The sequence below is a fragment of the Passer montanus genome, unplaced genomic scaffold (genome assembly GCF_014805655.1).
Source record: "Passer montanus isolate IOZ18808 unplaced genomic scaffold, ASM1480565v1 scaffold10, whole genome shotgun sequence".
Taxonomy (NCBI): Eukaryota; Metazoa; Chordata; class Aves; order Passeriformes; family Passeridae; genus Passer; species Passer montanus.
The window spans coordinates 2,194,487-2,213,031 of NW_024356505.1; the positions used below are offsets into that span (position 1 = coordinate 2,194,487).

General features: G+C 44.2%; 1 protein-coding gene across 1 annotated transcript; it reads right to left on the reverse strand.

The window, feature by feature from the left end:
• GGCT (gamma-glutamylcyclotransferase) lies at positions 1-9,781 on the reverse strand. The gene is made up of 4 exons (XM_039713077.1): positions 9,413-9,781; positions 6,138-6,283; positions 2,895-3,030; positions 1-1,022 (listed from the first exon to the last, which is right to left on the reverse strand). The coding sequence occupies exons 1-4, from the start codon at positions 9,764-9,766 to the stop codon at positions 873-875; spliced, it is 786 nt and encodes a 261-aa protein (XP_039569011.1). The 5' UTR covers positions 9,767-9,781; the 3' UTR covers positions 1-872.
• Between the last annotated feature and the right edge of the window lie 8,764 nt (positions 9,782-18,545).

Here is an 18,545-nt window from a genome sequence, read left to right on the forward strand (position 1 = left end):
TGTTCATTTAGGGTTTAAGAGACAAAAAAACCCCCACAGAATAAATATTCTAGGGCTCAAAGGAGACTCTGATTTCACTGGACCAAGGCCTAGATAGGCAAACAAGCCAGTCAAAAAGGTAATTAAAAAACCCCTTGGAAATATCAAACTAAAATGAATTCTTTAAAAATGCCTTGGTTATAGCTAACCAGTTCACCTATGACTGTCACGAGACATGGAAAGGAAGGAAGCTATGATAGTTTGAATGAGATGCTTTGCTGAATATTGTCTTCAGGCTCAGGCTGCCTTTTGGACTTAGCTTTAAAACATGGAAGGAGTTTAAAAAATGCTACTTTTTTGTTAACTATAAAACAGGAACAGGAACTCCACAGCATCAGATAGGTTGGGCTTTAAACCACTAAGAGAAGTAGCAGAGAAAAATGTTTAGACTTAGAGGTTTGAGTTTACTTTGCATCTAACAAAAGTAGTTATGTATACATAAAACTTTAATAAACACATGACCTTATCCTGCAGCCCTTTTTCCTCAGAAGGCAACAGGTGCCAAAACTCATGAAGATGGCCTTTTCTTTTTAAAAGGTGAGTAAACTGGACATGAAGCACAAATTTACATGCAGCACTGCATGACAGTTACAGAAAGATAATTTCTAAATCTGCAATGTACTTAAAGCATGTACTTCAGCATGTAGTCAAGATATACATACAAAAGGAAGTTACCAATGTCAATGTGTCTTCAGACTGCAAGTTATGTCTAATGGTTTACTGTAGATGCACAGCAAACTCATCTTTTCTTGATAAATAAAGCAACTGCTGATCAGCACAGTGAGGAGAGGTATCTAAATCAAGGTGAATGGCCAAGCAAATGCAGAGGCATTCTATGCAGAATTTATTTTCTCTGCTTTAATAGCAGCTTCAATCTCTTCCATGATTGGCACCGGTCCTGCATAGTTATTAGTTTCAATAGCTTCTAATTTCTCCTGATAATCAGCTGGCAAGCCATTCTGTTTTGCACCCATGCAGATAACCTATAATTAAAACGGGAAAAAAAAAGCCTTCAGTAATAGAAAGGACAGACTCCTCCAAACAATCACTCGAGTAGGAAGAACCATTTAAGTTACCCAGAGAATTTATTTCAAATAGTGCTATTTGCACCTAAGGTTAGCCAAAGGCTTCTGGGAGACCAGAACAGCATGAACAAAATTACTCTGAAAAGGCTTTTAACTACCCCTGAGATTCTGATGTGGTACTGAAGTACACAAGACTCTCCAATTAAGCTGTTATTCAGTTATTCCGTTCTTTCTTTCAAACAGGATCAGTAATATATGGTGCTTCTCACTCAGGTGTGACACTAAAGTTGGCTAAAAATTTTAAAAGTAGTTGTTTTTAAAACTAAGCTGTCCAAAGGACAACAACAAGCACCTAGACAGGGTACAGGAATAACAGAAACAGACAACTCGGTGAAAAAGCACAGATTCCTTAGTTTGCTACTGCAGCTTTCCTTCCATACACAAAATAAACTGAAAGAAGAAAAGATGTGACAGTGAGAGGAGAAGGGGAAGTTGTAGGAACACAGCTTGAAGGAGACACCAGCAAGGTTGCATATAGAAATGAACATTCTAAATATGCTTTCATGCATTTAACAGCATGCATTTCAAGGATGAGGTGTCTAGAGAGAATGAATTTTGCCACAAAAAGTACATCACAGTAGATGGATGTAGTTCAATCACTGTGTGCTAATGCAGTCATCTTTTAACTTTTTAGCTCTTCTGCCTAGTTAACTTAAAGCAAAAAAAAAAAAAAACCACAAAAAAATACCCAAAAAAACCTGGGGGCACAGGAGAAGAACAGAACTAACAACTGCTCCTGACAGGACCAGGAGGGAATGATAAAGTTGCCAGTAGTGGAGGTCTGCACTTTCAGCATACCAATGAGAGCTGACACACAGCAGCAAACTATGTATTAATTCCCTGAAAACCCCTGAAGATTTGCCTTGCCACGAGGTGAGTTGGCCAGGAAGAGGTTTGTGGAAAAGCAGGGCCTTTCATAGCAAGCCCTCTCTTCAGCAATCCCACAGGAGTTGGCCTTAGCTGTGCTCCTGGAAGTCAACTCATAGGAGTGAGTTCCTCAGTTTGGAGAAGGTGGCACACTTGGGATTTAACAGGCTCACTCTGGTTTCTGCACTTCAGCTAGGAGAAGCCAGCTGCAGTGATGTCTGTGTAGCAGCACTGAAGCTGCAGCACTCAGACACAGCCACACCACCCCAGCCTGGGCCTGCCCAGATCTCACAGGCTAAGCAGGTCAGGCCTGCTGCGTGACTGGATCATGTGTCTCTGCAGAGTCCGTGTTGCACAAGAGTGTTGAAACACTTCTGCCTCACCAGCCATCAAGGGGGAACCCTGCAGTGCTCTGCAATGCTGCTGCACCCTGTGGTATACTGGTGATGTGTCTGCATCCTGTCCTGATAGCAAGTACTTCCTGAGACAGTAAGGAAAATCCACGTCCTGGAAACTACAAGCCAGGTGCTGTATTTTCCCCACAGAAGCTTCCCTCTGTCCTTTCAGTGGAGTACATTAATTTTTCAAACAGAGAATTGCCACATATATGTGAACAGCATCCTCCAGAAATCCTTGTGCCAATCACAGCTAATTCCCAAGTTAAATAGGAGCTTCCTGTAAGGTATAACTACACCAAAAACCCCAAGCTGATTGAATAGACCTGTAAGAGCTAGCAATCTCCTGTGAGCACCATTACAGCAGTACATTGCACAAGGACTGTTATACCTTTACAGTAGTCATGCCTTCCATCCACTGTAATTAAAGTACTTATTAAATAGCACAGAAGGACTGCATTATAAACTTCTATACACTCTTCCAAAATTAAAGTGCTGCAACACCTACCTTTTTGTACTGTGGAGAAGGGGGACCAGAGACATAGTCCTTCATCTGGTAGCTTCGACAGGTCAGTACCTTTCCTGCTTGTGTGTGGACATTAACTTCTATTGGGACATAAATGCCATCCTCAACTCCCTCTTGCCTGTAAAAGACATATATTCCTTTCATGTCAATTAACCAATCCATCTTTCAAACCAACCATGCAATTAAACATATGGATTTATTATAACAGAATTCAAGGCAGGCCACTGGTCTATGCTTTAATATTCTCAAAAGAAAAACAAATGAAGCAAAACATGTTTCAGTACTTTTTGTGCCAACTTGTTTCATATAAGAAAATAGGTTTTTAGAGAAGAGGCAGCATCCACTTTTATCATTTCAGCTCTGTAAGAAATGATGACTTGTGATTAACCTGCAAAGTCAGAAAGAGAATACTCCTAAACTAATTATTGTGGAAGACAGGTAGTCTGAAAGAGAAACACAAGCAAGATTATAAGAATTAATGAGGCAGACACATGTTCCTTAGCTGCCACTCAGATAAAGAAGCAATTGCAAAGTTTTAGCTTGTCCATTGTGTTACATTTTAATAAGGGGAAACCTGCACAACTTGTGCAATGCACTTTCCAATGAATAATCCAAGACACCTTTTAACTTGGACAAGACATACAGAGCAGTAATGAGCTAGGTTGGCAAAAAAAAAAAAAAAAGATTGGGTTGGTTTTTTTTGTATTAGCAAAATTATGTTTCAAAAAACAAAGACTCAAAACCAAGACTACCTATTGTCCTCAACCACTGGCATTTAGCCACCAATAAAAATCTGAGGAAACAGTAAGAAGTAAACGAAAAGCTTAAGCAATACAAGAGACTGTATAGCACAATTAACTTTGGATGTACTTTAGCTACAAGTCATAACATGGTTTTAACACTTCTTGTCCAATATAAATTTGACAACTCATCTTTTTCTCAAAGACTTGCTACCACTTCAAGTTATTTAACGTACAGAATGTGGGCCATGCTAGGCAAGTAACTAGGTTAAGTGCAAGTACAGACTGGAAGCTAACTGCAGATACAAGGCCAGCAGAATACAAAATAAGTCACGTGGCTGTGTGAGAGCAAGAAAACTGCTTAGTAACATCCACTGCTAGACTCTATGAGGCAAAGTCATGATTTAGTCTGTAATTTACAGATTTGTGAAGTACAGAGGACAAAAGCCCCCAAAGAAGTGACTGAGACAGCAAAACCCATTAATTTGAAGCCAAAGAGTTCTGCTATCTAAGTAAAATAAATACTGTTATCTAAGTAAAATAAATACAAAATATTTGTTTCCTATATATTACATTATTTTGTTAGTATTTCAACTAATTACATGCAGCCTCAATTACACATTCCCTCCTCTGCTTCTGGATAACAAAGCAGAGACTACCAGATTAGGAGGGGTAAAAAAAAAAGGTGGGCATTTTATTTTTGGATACGGGGTAATTTCAGGAAATAACCTGGTGGAGAGCCTACAAATATATCAGCTTGCACACAGCCAAAGGATCCCAAGACCTTCAGTAGGAGCAACTGCAAGCTCATCTGAATGGGTCAGGAATGATTCTTAGAAGAGTGCTGTTGACTATGACTATGAAAGCCAAGAACACATCCCATTTCCAGTTTGCCTCCATGGCATCAATGAGGCAACTGGGAAAAAGTAATTTGGTGTCCATGCTGTAGATTTTGGTTGTGTTACAGCACTTGAGTCTCTAGTACCTTATCAAGCATTGAAATTTATTCCCTGCCTCACAAATACCAGGGATCTGGAATCCTACAGTATGTCAACTGTAAACAGTGTGTAAACACTTACTGAAGTCAAAGGACAAAATACTGTCCCCATGGAGGGGAAACACAAAAGCAGATGCTGTCAGACAGGATCATCATACTTGGGAAGTTTATGCTTCAGGAAAGCATGGTCAATCAGGAGTTTAAGGTCAACAGAAGGGGGGCAGGATGTTTAAGTGCTACTGTAAGCAAGTCAGGAGATAATAAAACAGGGACATGTGAAGCAGTCCCCAAGCACAAGCATGCCAAGTAGATGCCCATGCCCTCTTGCTCTTCATTCCCAGCCAGGACAAGAGTGCTCAAGAGTGGCCATTACCATAAGGTGCTAACAGAACTTGGGCAACACTTTCTTGTATTTCAGCTTCCACGGGCACCAAAAAGCACATTAGAACCAAGTTTCACTGCCAGGATTTTAAGGATATGTTTACACACTGGAATTGCAGCAGTACCAGAGGCAAGAGAACAGTACTGAAGTAGTGCTTTCACTGGATTTATTATGCCCTGCTCCCTTGTTTTCACTAGCCCAGATTTCTACTGAAATTGTCAGTGATGAACTACTCTGAACAAACAATCCTTGTGCACCAGAAGCACCATGCTGTGCAGGCACATCTCAAAAGCTGCAACAAGCACGTGGCAGCAGGCAAAGTTTTGGAGATTCCATTCTAAGCCCTGTCTTAGACCCTGCAAGAAGTCATGCTATTCCTTGCTTTGTTTAACCAGGTGGTCTTTTAGACTTCAGCCTGGGAGCAGCTTGCTCAGGGTTCCTTGAATGGCTCTTAATTACCAGGCACAGGTAGAACATTCTACATCATGCATTGTAAAGGTGCAGGCAGACTTTCCCAATCAAAGGGGGAAACTATAACCCCAGCTCCCTGCTTGGGTGTTCCCCAAGCTCACAAAAGTGTACATCCTTAGAAGAGAAGACATGTCAAATACTTCCTCAAAAGGTCCCTTTGCCTGCATTAAAGATCTCTCTTCTGCTGTCTTGTCCTTATCCCTTCCTTTTCTGCTACAGCTGGAGTCTACAGATGTATACAGACAGACACTGATGTCAGTCTCAAAGGAAATTGTCCCTAAGGTAACAGGAAAAACACCACAGGACAAATACAGATTTTAGAATCTTAAGAGAGACAGAAAATTGGGAAGAAGAGTTAAAAAAAATAAAAGAAGCATGACCTATTGACTTCAAATCAAGGTCCACAGATTGTTAAAATACCCCGAAAAAGTAGCTTTAGCTTGAAGACAAAGCTGTTTTAATCACAGAAGTGTCAGAAGTCAATACACATACTGTGAAATAGAATTCACACATTAAAATCAAAAGCATCTTCTTGATTCCAACACCATAGCTTCCACACAGCTCTTTACCAAAAATTAGCCAATTTTCAGTAGCTCTCGAAAGTAGTAGAAGACAGCAAAAGTGAAGTCACCTACTTATCCAGCGAACTTAGATTGCAAGTGTTCATTTTCCACACTATTCCCCACACTTCATCTCCAGGGCTCTGAGCAATGGTAGCTGTACCTCCATGCCAGACAGAACTTGTCCTGCCTTGATGATGGCCAAACTCGAGCTTAAAATCCTGCAAATGAAAGCAATGCAGAGAATCAATTTCCACTTGAAATTAGGGCCGTTGGCTATTCTTGACATGAAAGGAGCAGCCAAAGGATAGTGGTACATGTAGCCAGTTGGAGACACAGAAGGAAGAACGGACAGGTGCCACCTGGTGCCACCTACCTGGTGCCAAATCCTTTGCAGGTTTTTGTGATAAGACTTAAATGCTACTATGGCAGGATCCAGGAAAATAGTAAAGGTAAAGAAGTCTACAAGATGGCGAGCTTTGGGTCCTGTCCTCATGCACTAGTAAGAATACTCAATTATAAAAAACCATCCCTTATATTTTACAATGTTTTGTGCCACCTCATCGCTCGTCTGGAACATTCTTGGGTATTTTTAAGTCAAGGCATACGTCTCCTTCAGTGCGCTTATTCGGGTTTTTACAAGTAGAAACATTCTTTTAGAAAACAAGTATCACTTTTTCTTACAAGCAATATCAGTATATATGGAAAAGAGAACAATGGGTTATTGAATGGTATCAATGTAATGTCTCACATGACTCAATATACTCAGTATCCTCTCCTACCTATTAACCAATTTGTGGATCCTTCCCTAGCAGTACAGAAGGGAACCACACCCCAGTCCAAACCAAGCTTTAAGGAAGACTACCTGCTTAACAACAACAAAAATAGAACTCAAACCTATGCAGCCCCACAGCTTTGTATATTTCTTACAACCACTCTCTTGAAGCTATGATTTTGGTTTGAAACATACATGTGTACACATTAATATCCCCTCTGAGACACATCACTCTCTTGTAATATGTCCTGATAGATACAGGAAAAAGGTTGCAAAAAATAGAGCAGTTGGAGGCATACACAGAGAACACCTATCAGTTTGTGTGTGTGTGCATAAATGACAGCAGTCTGGCAAAGCCACACTGTTTACTCTAGCAAGAGTCATCTTCCTGCCTCATAAAATGTCCCCTATTTAACCAATTTCACTAGAAAAGGTTTACTTAGATGCACCAAGTTGTTTGCACAAAAGTCCAGTCGAGTCACAGACTGAAGTTACAGATGAGGACAAGTATTTGTAGGGCAGCCCCAAGGAAATACCTGGATAGAATCAACTACTCTCACTGCAGTTTCATTGGAAAAAAAAAAAAAAAAAAGAGAGAAGGGGGAAAAAATTGCACCAATTTTTACTTTATTCCTCCAGCTATATTTTCTTTCAGGACCTGACCTGCACTGGATACTGCAAGGAGCTTAAAAAATCATCAGGCATCACCCAAAAACAGTAACAGAGATCACACAGAAACAGCACAGCTCGCTCTGGTTCTGGGAGCAGGAAACTCTAAGTTACACCATGTGCATCATGTTAAGTCACGTCTAAGTTACACCCAGCTGCATCAGGCACTGCTGGGAAGATGGGAAAAAACCCAATAGGTACTTTTTTGGGTCAAGAAATTGGTCTTTGGTCCTTCTAAGTACCAGTGTAATACCCTTTCTGTTACACATCCCATTCCTTAATAGCTTTTGGCTGAAGATTAACAAAGCTTTAAAAATTAAAATTAGAAGGAAGTTTAGCTAAAATTCAACTGAAGTTTTGCCTTTTGTTTAGGATCCCAAGCACTCTGTTTACAGACTGTTTCTCCTTTTTTTAAGCCCAAGTGGAACTAACATAGAGCAATTAACCGGAATCAGCTCCAACCTTCCTGCAGTCCCTCACTTCCTCGCATCAGTGATTTTCCAGCTGGAAGCAAGGGAGTGAAGCCACCCGGTGTCGGCAGGGAACATAGCAATCGGTCAAAGGCCAGCTAGAGAAGGCAGCCAACCTGCAGTGGGGCAAGACGAGCTTACTGCCTAACCTGGAAATCGATCTCAAGAAGCTTGCTTTTATTCAAAGATAAGCACACACTACTAGTGCCTTTCTCCTTGCCTTCAAGGTCTGATCCTGCAAGGCACTGGGCTCTCAGCACGTTCAGTGGAGGGGGAGCTGCTTTAGAGCAGCAGGCCTCAGCTGCCAGGTTGAGAGTCCCAAGAGACACCAAGTATCTGATTATAGGGAATTTATTAATGACAAGTTTTTGGAACTTCTTCATACACTCTAACATAGATAATTTCCTGCCAGTTACCCCAAGAGAACCTTCAAGTCATCTTTAAGTGGTGTCAATTGATGCTCTGCTCCTCCAAGCATCCTTCCAGTTGCACAGATCTGTACATCAACAGCTTTAATGACCACAGGCTTGTGTTTCCAAGCCTACACTAAAGCCAAGGTGATACAATGGTTTTTAATAACCCAGGCAGGGAGAGAACTGCCCTGAAGGTGTCAGCTGCAGGTGTGCAGAGCTGGGTGAGAGCTCCCATCTGCCCATCACACAGCACAGGCAGAGCTCCTCGCCTGTACCAGGGACACCTCCCACTAGACTGGTTTGCTCAAAGCCCCATCCAACCTGGTCTCGAACATTACCTGGGATGGGGCTTCCACCTGATCCAATGCCTCACCACCCTCACAGTAAAGAATATTTCCTGCTACTTTACATTTCAAAGTCCGTAGTGCTTTACACACGGGCCATGGGTCATGGCTGGCATCCTGGAAGGTTAAGTCCTGTCAGATAACCCCGCAGCAGCGGGACTACCACAAACATTCCTCCTGCTGTGGGCAGCGCCGGCAGCAGGCCCTGGATCAAGAAGGATAGCCAGGGTTGGAAGAGACCTCCCAAGATCATCTGTGCAACCCCTCCTGCCAAGGCAGGGTCACCTCGAGCAGGTGGCACAGAAACGCACCCAGGAGGGTTTGGAATGTCTCCAGAGAGGGAGACTCCACAAGCTCCCTGGGCAGCCTGTTCAGTGCTCTGCCTCCCTCGACGCAAAGCAGTTACTCCTCATGCAGAGGTGAAACTTCTGTTTTAGTTTACATCCATCGCTCCCTGTCCTGTCACTGGGCACCACGGTACGGAGCCCGGCACCATCGTCTCGATCAGGACCCCCGCCTGATCCGGGCAGGGGCCGCTCCCGTGGGAGGGACGGACGCGCTGCAGCACCGCACGGCAGCAGCCGCGGCCACACGGGGTTCCTGGGGGACGCTGGGGCTCCCTGCAGGAATGTCGGGCTCCCTCAGCCCCCCGCGGCCCCGCCAGCCGCCCCTCACGCACCTGCAGGCGCGCCAGGGCGCAGAGCGCGGCCGAGGGGTTGCGCAGCAGCAGCCGCTCCCGCAGCAGGTTGCTGCCGTACGCGAAGTACAGGAACCAGCAGCCGCTCTCGCCGCCCGGCTCCATCAGACCGGCCCGGTACGGCACGGCAGGGCCCGGCCCCGCTTTAACGCCGCCCTCCCGCCTCGCCTTCCCCGCTGCTTCCGCCGCCGCCCGGGAGCCGGCGCGGAGCAGGGCCGTGACGCAGAGCGGCGGAGGCAGAGCCCGGCAAGGCCTCAGGCGGGCTCCCGGCGGGGCCGTGACGCGGGGGCAGCGCTCCGCCCCTCCAGGCATCCATCCGTCCGTCCATCCGTCCATCCAGCCGGGAGCGGCGCTGGGCCGGAGCCCCCGCGGCTCTCAGGGCTGCCGGGCTGAGGGGCACACGCCGTGAGGTCGGGCGTTCAGTCTCCTCGTTCGTCTGGCTTAGCTCGTAACATGGAAGTCTCGGTTTGAACAGCAGGGAAAAGAACTCAATGTTTTAGGAGAAAACTTTTTTTTTAAGAAGTGTTATTGAAAGCCGGTTGGCTCTCTTTTAGAAGAATGTAATTGTGATACAAAAGAGTATCACTAAATTGCTACGTGCTTCATTATAATCCCTACCGAAGATTTTTCTGTGTAGAAGGAAACGTCCGCCTCAGCTCGCAAGGAGCAGCTCAGAGAGAGCCGGATCAGCACTAACGCCTGGAAAACCTGCCTGTTCCAGCATCTCAGCTGCCTCCTGAGGGGCGTCCTCTGTGGGGCTGTCAGCGAGCACGGCCTGCAGCCCCTGGAAGGGAAAAGAGCATCCTGGCCGCCTCTGAGAAAAACAGTGACGATTTGTGAATACATTCCGTGAGAAGCAAAGTAGAGCAGCTTTCCCATCTGGGAGCGCTCAGAGCAGAGTAAGATGGGAATGTGCAAAGGTAAAAGGTGAGAAGATGCTGGTGTGTGGGCAGACAGAGCTGCACACCCATGCATGGAGGCACCTCCTCTCCTTCCCTGACAAAAGCAATGCTGGAATGGGACAGGAGGAGCCCTTTTCTCCTGGCTGCTGAAGCAGTATATAGATATGTATAACACAGCCATGGAAAGCTGTAATTAGCAATAGTGTAATCATTAATGGTGAGATACCACTCATTAATGCAGGTAAAGTAGCCCTCAGAGCAAGTTGGCTTCCTGAGCAGAGGCAGCTACTGCAGGATTTAGCACAGGATCCCTGGCAGCACAGTGTCTGGCCTCTCTGGGAACATCCCCATCCTGCAATGTAGAAGGAAAGCAGCTCCTTCCTTCAATTATGTGTTCAGTACTCCATTCAAGTCCCTGCTTTAGTTTTCCCAACACAGGCATTGGGAAAGACAGATCCATCACGAAGCACATAAAGTGATAAAAGTGATTCTGATCCTTCCTGACTAGCGCCTTTTTATTTTTAGGGATTATTTTTCTTGTGTAGGAACCAAGTATTGTAAAGTGAGAGGGATTACACAGGTCACACAAATATAAAGCAAAACTCCCTCACTCTCACTCCTTACAACAACCAGTAGCCAAGACTGTCTTTTGAAAACCTGCTTCTGGTATATGCTTTTAGTCCCTTTTCCCTAAGGACATGCAAACTCCATGAGAATTGTTTCTCTCTCATCTTCCATCAGCTTCTGGACTGTTGCCTAATTTCAACCAAAAAGCAAGGGGTTTCAAAGATATCTAAGTTTCTGCTGATCTCAAGGAAAGAGTCAAGAGGATGGCTGTGAGACAGCAGGGATCCCACAAGGGAAGCTTCCAGAGCAGCCTGTAAATCCCAAGGGACTAAGCCTGCTGGTGAACAGGTTTTCCAGCCTGGGTGCTTGCTGCACTACACATTTGGGCTCTACATGAGCTGTCCCTTGTGAGCTGAGGTGGACATTTCTTTCTAAGCAGAAAAAAGCTTACATAGGAGTTGCAGTGAAGCATGTATCAATTGTTACTCTTTAATCTCAAAATGACTCTAAAAAAAACCCCAACCAGCCTTTTGTAACACTTAAAGTTACTGAAACTTTTGACATTCTGCTCAGAAAAAGCCATTCTTTTTATCAACTCTCAGAGTTTCAACAACAATTGTGATGATTTTTCATTCAAAAAGCATGTAGATTTTGAACAGGGTGAAGCTTTTCACCTAGTGCTTTTGTTCTTTTCCATGCTGTTCAAATCAAGACTTCAATGTTATGAGCTAAGTCAGATGATTGACAAATGAGATGGAGCCCCTGATCTCATGGCTGGGTTTGTACACCAGAAAACCTCTGCTAGCAAAGGTAGCTAGAAAAATTACCCTGACATTTATGGAAAGATAATCAGTGTAAAACACTGCCACTTGCAATTCCAAGTATTCCATCCTTCAAAAAGGCCTTTTCAAATTAAAATCTTTTGAGGTTTCCATTTTCTGCAGTCTGTACTGAATACCAAGCTTATTCTCTTACCAAGAAACATGAGCCAATATTTCCAGGAGCGTGGTTTTGGTATGCATGGTGTCCAGACATAACATGATACTAACTCAGGTGCTATTTGAACTACCTAGGTAAACTTTAGATCTATGGTGATTATTTTTTTCTGAAACAGATTCAATCAATTTGCACTTCTGAAATCCATTTCTTCCCAGCTGGCCAGTCTGATGGCAAGACAGCATGGGAGGGAAGTGAATTTGCTCTGGAGTGAAGGCTTTGCAAGTCTTTCTGTTGATGTATGTCCAAATCATGACCAAATGGCTGTATGTGCATAGGGAAATACTTGGGCACTATGTGCAGACCTTGCTTGGAAACCAGAAAACAGGGAGGAGGATCTTTTCTGTAGGAATTTGAGTAGAAACCTGACAGGCTTTGGTGGTATTACCAGATTTCACACTTCTGCTGCTTCGTGATCTTTTCAGGTGAAAATTAACTCTCCGTGAGAGGAGTGTGTTAGATGAAATCCTGGGGTTTTTTGGGTTTTTTTTTTGAGTTAAGTCAGTTCTAGGTGATCTCGAAGCAGCTGACGTGAGACCTGTGTTGACCTGTTTGAAGCCCCAAACAATTTGGAAGCATTGTTTCCCCTTGCATGTTGCTACAAAACCCGCGCAGAGTAAGCAGTCAGGAGTACGCCTCCCGTTCGGGACCTTCCCAAACATGGGCGAAAGCTCTGGATATCCACAGCTATTTGTGCATTGTCTGTGGAGGAGATCAACAGGGTTGTTTATGCAAAGAAAGCAGGAATTTGTTTCCATCAGGTCTTTTGCCTAGATGCAATATATTCCTGAGCATGTCCTGTGTTTTAGGGGAGAGAAAAAGGAAATTAGGAAAAAAAAAAGGAATTAGGGAAAAAAATGGGATGCGGTAGGGTAAGTTAAACCTCCTGAAATGTCTGCCAGTCACTCAACATGCCTCCCCATCACTCCCTTTACACCCCATGGTTGTCACAGCATGAGCTATAATTGATATTGAAGAAAGAAAAGAGAACCTGGAGGAATAATAAGGACAACTGATGCAAATGAGCTGCGTGTGCAGTCCTCCCCACAGCTTTTCACTCCTCTCTGAGGAGCCCTAGTAGGATGTGCTCTGCAATTAGTATTTCATCGAAATGATAGCTTTTTGCTGCGAGATGGTTACAGCTGGTGGTAGCTTCTTAATACAGTGTGCAAGGTCTGGGGGTCTACAGAGATTTCATGTTCATGCAAATGAATGCAAATGATTTTACAAGGTGTCATGATGTTGCTGTGCTTGTTCCTTCCCTACAATATGGGGACCGTGCTGTCCTGCAGAAACTCAGCCTCTTTCCCTTCCCTGCTTGACAAAATAGCCACTAACCCAAGGCACTTGTGGCTTGGCCCCACTGTCAACCAGGAGGAATATCCATCATTCATTTTGCAATTCTGTTCTCACATGTTTCCACAAATCATGCAGACATTTAGGAAAGGAACCATTAAAATTGCTGAGTCTGTGCATGTATCTGCCTGCCCAATGCCAGTGTGAGTTCTGGGCCCATCCTGGGGCAGCCCTGAGCTTTCCCTGGCTGCTGCACACTCTGTGTGGTTCTGAGATGTCACTGTGTGGTCAGTGCTATCTGAGGTCTACAGGTGTAGACTGTATCAACTGGTTCATGTGTGACTTCAGCAACTGGTTAATAAATCTTCCCAAATACATGGTTTCAAAGGAAAAATGCTGCATTGTATTGCAGAGACCGTACCTGGCATGCAGTGTTTTTATCTTGTGTATGAATGTACAGTAGGAACAACTTAAAAGTGGGAAAAAGAAAAATCCCTGTGTGTCAGAAAAAGATGTTGACCCTGATCACCTTTGTGGATGTACATTCCAAATCTGTCTTTTTTCCCCTAGGACCTAGTGTTTAACTTCCTTCATTGTAAAGCTCTACTGAATGGTAGCAGTTCTCTACTGATACAATACAAATGGTTACAGGAGATTTTCTCAATCTCTTCATGATTAAATCTTTTAGTTTGCTGTGTCAAGAGGATTTGTCAGTGTTATGTTTCTGTGTCCTGTTGTCTCAGGGTGCATTATCTTCTCCCACCACAGAAGTGATTGCTCCTTCCAGAGGAGCAGTTCACATTGCCATCTGCTTCTGGCAGGGACTTGTTTCTCACCAAATACCAAACAGGTTTTCTCTGAAGTCTGTCAAGTACTTGAGCCTTTTTTTGCATGAAAGTTATGACTATCAAATGCAAACCAGCAGATAAAAAGGCTGTATCCTGCTGTCTTTTAGCAGCTTTGCTATTTAGTGTTATTTTTACAATGTGCTTCTGGTTTTGGTTTTTTAAAATTATCTTTAATACTTAGTATTATTTATAGGTTAATGTTTATTTGCTTTATTCCCATCCTTTTACCTTCTGTAGATTGAGGGCACTCTTGTTTATTTCTCCTTTTATTCTCTTCCAACACAGAAAAATTATCAAATAAAGCCAGTTCCAGATGCTGTTTTCCAGTCCTGCATTAACTCTATGGCTTTACAGTTGAACCCTGAAGTGTATTTCACACAAAGTTGATAGTTCTGCTTTTGTACTGCCATGTCTGCAACCATTTCTGTGCTGCAAACCTTCAGCCTGCAGAAGACATCATGTGGCTCCAGCCATGATGCAAGAATGTGCCTCATAGCCACATCCTTTCCCAGAAGCAACGTCACTGGACTTCTTGAACTCTGAGGGCAGCTATGAGGTGTTGGGATGGAGAAAGGCAGTAGTATTTCCCTGATTGTAAGAGCAGTGCTAGAACAGTTGCAGGAGCATGTGACATGAATGTCAACACAGGCCCTGGTTGTACTGTTCCTCCTCGTTCTGCACAGACCTCACAAAACACAGTACAGATCCCCACTGAGTGATTCTGGGCAGAAATGTAACAATTACTGGTAAATCCAATTCAGTCCTTCCACTGGGCTGGTGGCCTATGTGGATGCTTTTGTTGTGGAATAAAGGCAGCACTGTTTTTTCATTTGTTTTAAACTCAGTTTAGCATGACATGAGCTAAACCAGAAAAATCCCTGTGTGTCAGAAAAAGAGGTTGACCCTGAGCATTGCATTGGTGGGACAACAGCAGTTTGAGCTCACGCTGTGGCTTGCCATTGCTCTGCTCCTCTGTGTAAGCAGATCTTTGAACAGTGACAAGACCTGGTCCAGCTCAGTTGCACAGAACTTGACTGGGGTTAGGGAGTTGGCTGTATTTTCCTCCCTTCCTTACTTGTTGGAGAAAGACCAGAGAAGGACCACTAAGATGATTAGAGGAACAGAGCACCTCTTGTATGAGAAAATGCTAAAAGAATTGGGATTGTTCAGCCTGGAGATGAGAACAGTCTGGGGTGACCTTATTGTGGTCTGCCAGTACCTGAAGAGAGTTGACATGAAAGATGGAGAGAAACTTTATACCAAGGCCGTGTAGTGACAGGAAGAGGGGGATTTTGGTTAGAGTTAGAAATTTGGTTAGATTAGAAATTTGTAAGAAATTCTTTACCACCAGGGTGGTGAGCCACTGGAGCAGGTTGCTTAGAGAAGTTGTAGATGCCCCATCCCTAGGATTGTTCAATGCCAGGTTGGATGGGGCTTGGAGCAACCTGGTGTGGAGGAAGGTGTCTCTACTCATGGCAAGGGATTGAAATTAGAGGATCTTTTAGGTCTTGTCCATCCCAAACCATTCTATGATTTGATGATGATGATACAATGCAAAACCAAGAGGGGAAGAGAGCAGCAAGCTCTGTATCTCTGGAGATGTTGAGGCAAGAAGATCAATGCTCCTCTGCCATCTAAGGGCACATCTCAAGGAGAAACAAGAAAGAGTAAATCCTTTATGTCTCAAAGCTGTTTTTCTTTTCATGTTGCACTTCTACATTGTTGCCTTTTAATGACTGTGTTCTTAGCACTTGTTCCCAGTGATGGAGCACTTTGCCTACCACCTTTCTCCTCTAATTTTGCTCTTTCTTCCACAACCTCTGCCCTTGCATCAGGGATTCAACCTCTGGAGCAGAATAGGAGAAAAAACTTGCTGGTGGGAAGGGTGCTGGCACTCTGTTGTTTTCTTCACCAGAAGAACCTTCTGGGATACATCCAAGATATATCATGTACCATTTCTCTTACCTTGAGTGTCTTTCATGTTAAAAAAACCATCCTCAGGCTGTACCTGCAGGTCCCACTTTTCATTAAAATGGATAGCAGTGTTCACATAAAGTCACCTTTTTCTGGTTGCTGCCTGTGCTGGAGCAGTGCCAGACAGGTGGACATCCCTGTCTGAGTGTAGTTATGGTGCTTGGGAAGGTGACCCTGGCACAAAGGAAAGCCAGTCTTGGCAGCTTCCATGCTGTGGCACTTGCTGTATAATTGCCTCATCTTTGCTGTTATAATTCCTTTGCAGAACAACAGCTATGGAGAGATGGATTTTGTTTCATGCTGTCCCAGGCCTTGTAGTTCGTTTTCCTAAGGAAGTGCAGCTCATGCTGTCACACTGTGTGCCCTCACCAGTGTGTGCATCCTTCACTGCTCAGCCTGGTGACTGCTGAACACATTGGGCAACTCCTACCAAGCCTGCAGACCAGTACCATGTGTCCCTGTGAATTCTAGGAAAGGTGCAGCTGGGGGAAAAATAAGTCTCAAGCAGGGAGAGGCAGCAGTTTGAGTAAGCTGCTGTTACTTTGTCTTACCAAAGATACTGCCCAGGAGAGAGAGAGAGGAGCAGCTACATAAAAACTTCCAGCAGGAGTTTGTTTGATCAGAAGTAAAGAGACAGACAATCCCTCTGAATCTGATATCTAATGAAGCACTCACCCTTCAGTCATACAAAAATCACTCAGCCACAAGATCTGAATTCAATGTAAACCGGTTGTCTTAGGTTCAGTGCTTTGTATGGGCTTGTTTTTCTGTTCATCTCTCAGAAAGAGCTCTTCTGCACCAAAAATTCTGCTTTCCAGACAAGTTAACGATGTCAGGAGCAGCCTTGGCAGAAGTTCTGCCTCAGAGCACATCTATTATTCACAGGGTTTGCAGAGTGCAGGGATATACAGAAGTCATGTCCTGCCGAGGCACAGAATGTCTCAATGACAGACAGAAGGAGAATAACAATATTTTCTTCCAAGGCACATGTGGCCCTGAGCATCTCTAGGGATGTGCATTTGGTAGCTGATTGGAAACAGACTTATTTTATTTCTGCCTGCATAGAAAGCCCTGATTTTAATTTTTTTAAGCCAGAAAAAAAAAGAGAAAAACATGTTTTCAGCAGGCTAGAACAGGTCCTCATTCCTTCCTTTCCACTCACAGGAGCATTATGAATGGGCAGGGAGGCTTGTGCAGTGGGTGTGTTGCAAAAACTGTTGAGAATTGGCACTATTTGAATGACAAGGGGTGTTGGAAAATAATGAGTTGCAGCACTAATTGCAGAATTGCAGCCAGCGGTTATCACTGATCTAGTTACTCACTACTGCTTTATACCAAGTGCTCCTCTGTCATTTTAACTCTACCAAGCATTCAAAAAATATATATATATATATATATCCGCCTGGCTAGTGCGAGGGCGATGTGACCACCAGGTGCCACTCTCGCTCCACGGGGAATATGAGGAGGCTGTAAGGCTGGGCATCGTTGGCTGGAAAAGCCAAATCGGGCAGCCATCACTCATTGTGTCCGCCTCTGGATTTTCCTACCGGCTGTACGTAGCTCGGACAGCAGCTTCTCTCCATCCTCCAGTGAGGAGGATGCTGGAAAACCGTGAGTACCACTATATCTGGTCTACATTTGTTTGCCAGCAGCGCTTTTGCACAGGGAGGCAGGGATGTAGATGGAAAGCTGAAAAGCTGCTGCTTGAGAAGGCTGCAGCCTCTTTGACCATCTCCTCATTTTGCCTTACATGGGAGAAGTTGTTGCTTCCTCCAGCCCACACCCTAATGAACACCCCGTGGTGTTATTTAGCACTGAGTAAAAGATTTTGTAGTTGCTTGAAGTGCAAGAGCTGCCCCTTCAGTTTTGGCCATGGATTTCAAGCCTGTGGTTTCCACCATGTAGACTTCCTGGTTCTGCTCATCTTGTGGGCACAATTTTCTGTGTCCTAGGGAACAGGGTCCTGGCATTTCCTGGTCCTCATGTTCACTCCTGAATGAAATCTATCCCTCCTGGAGCCCCAGCCAGTCTCTTGGGCCCTAAGTACACCGGTTTTCATGGAGAGAAGTAGATTTTCCTACTTGCTTGTCACCATGAAAGTTGTTCCAAAGGCTAACTGGTGTTACCAGTGCCTTCAGGGGACAGCCTGTGATGGTGTGCCATAAGCAGCAACATTTTTCAAGATGAAGGGGTGGGGAAACACAGTTTGCACTTTCACTCTTGATTTTTCTGTTTTGGTGATCAGGGCAGATGTTTGAGTGCCGCGGTGTTTGAGAAGCAAAGGGCTTCTAGAACTCTTAGGGTCAGATGGGTGCCAAGTGTACTTCTGATGTAACACCAGTTCATTTCAATAAGTCCTGTTTTGCCTTCTGCTTGTCTTGCTTCTATCTTTCTGTAGGTCTCCATTCTGTCCTGCCTTTAAATGACTCATTAGACTTGTTTTCTGAGGTAGCCTGTAACATCCCAATTCACTTCCCTAATCAGATCTCTTTCCATTTGAGTTCCCCATGGGCTAAACAAGCCTGACATTGC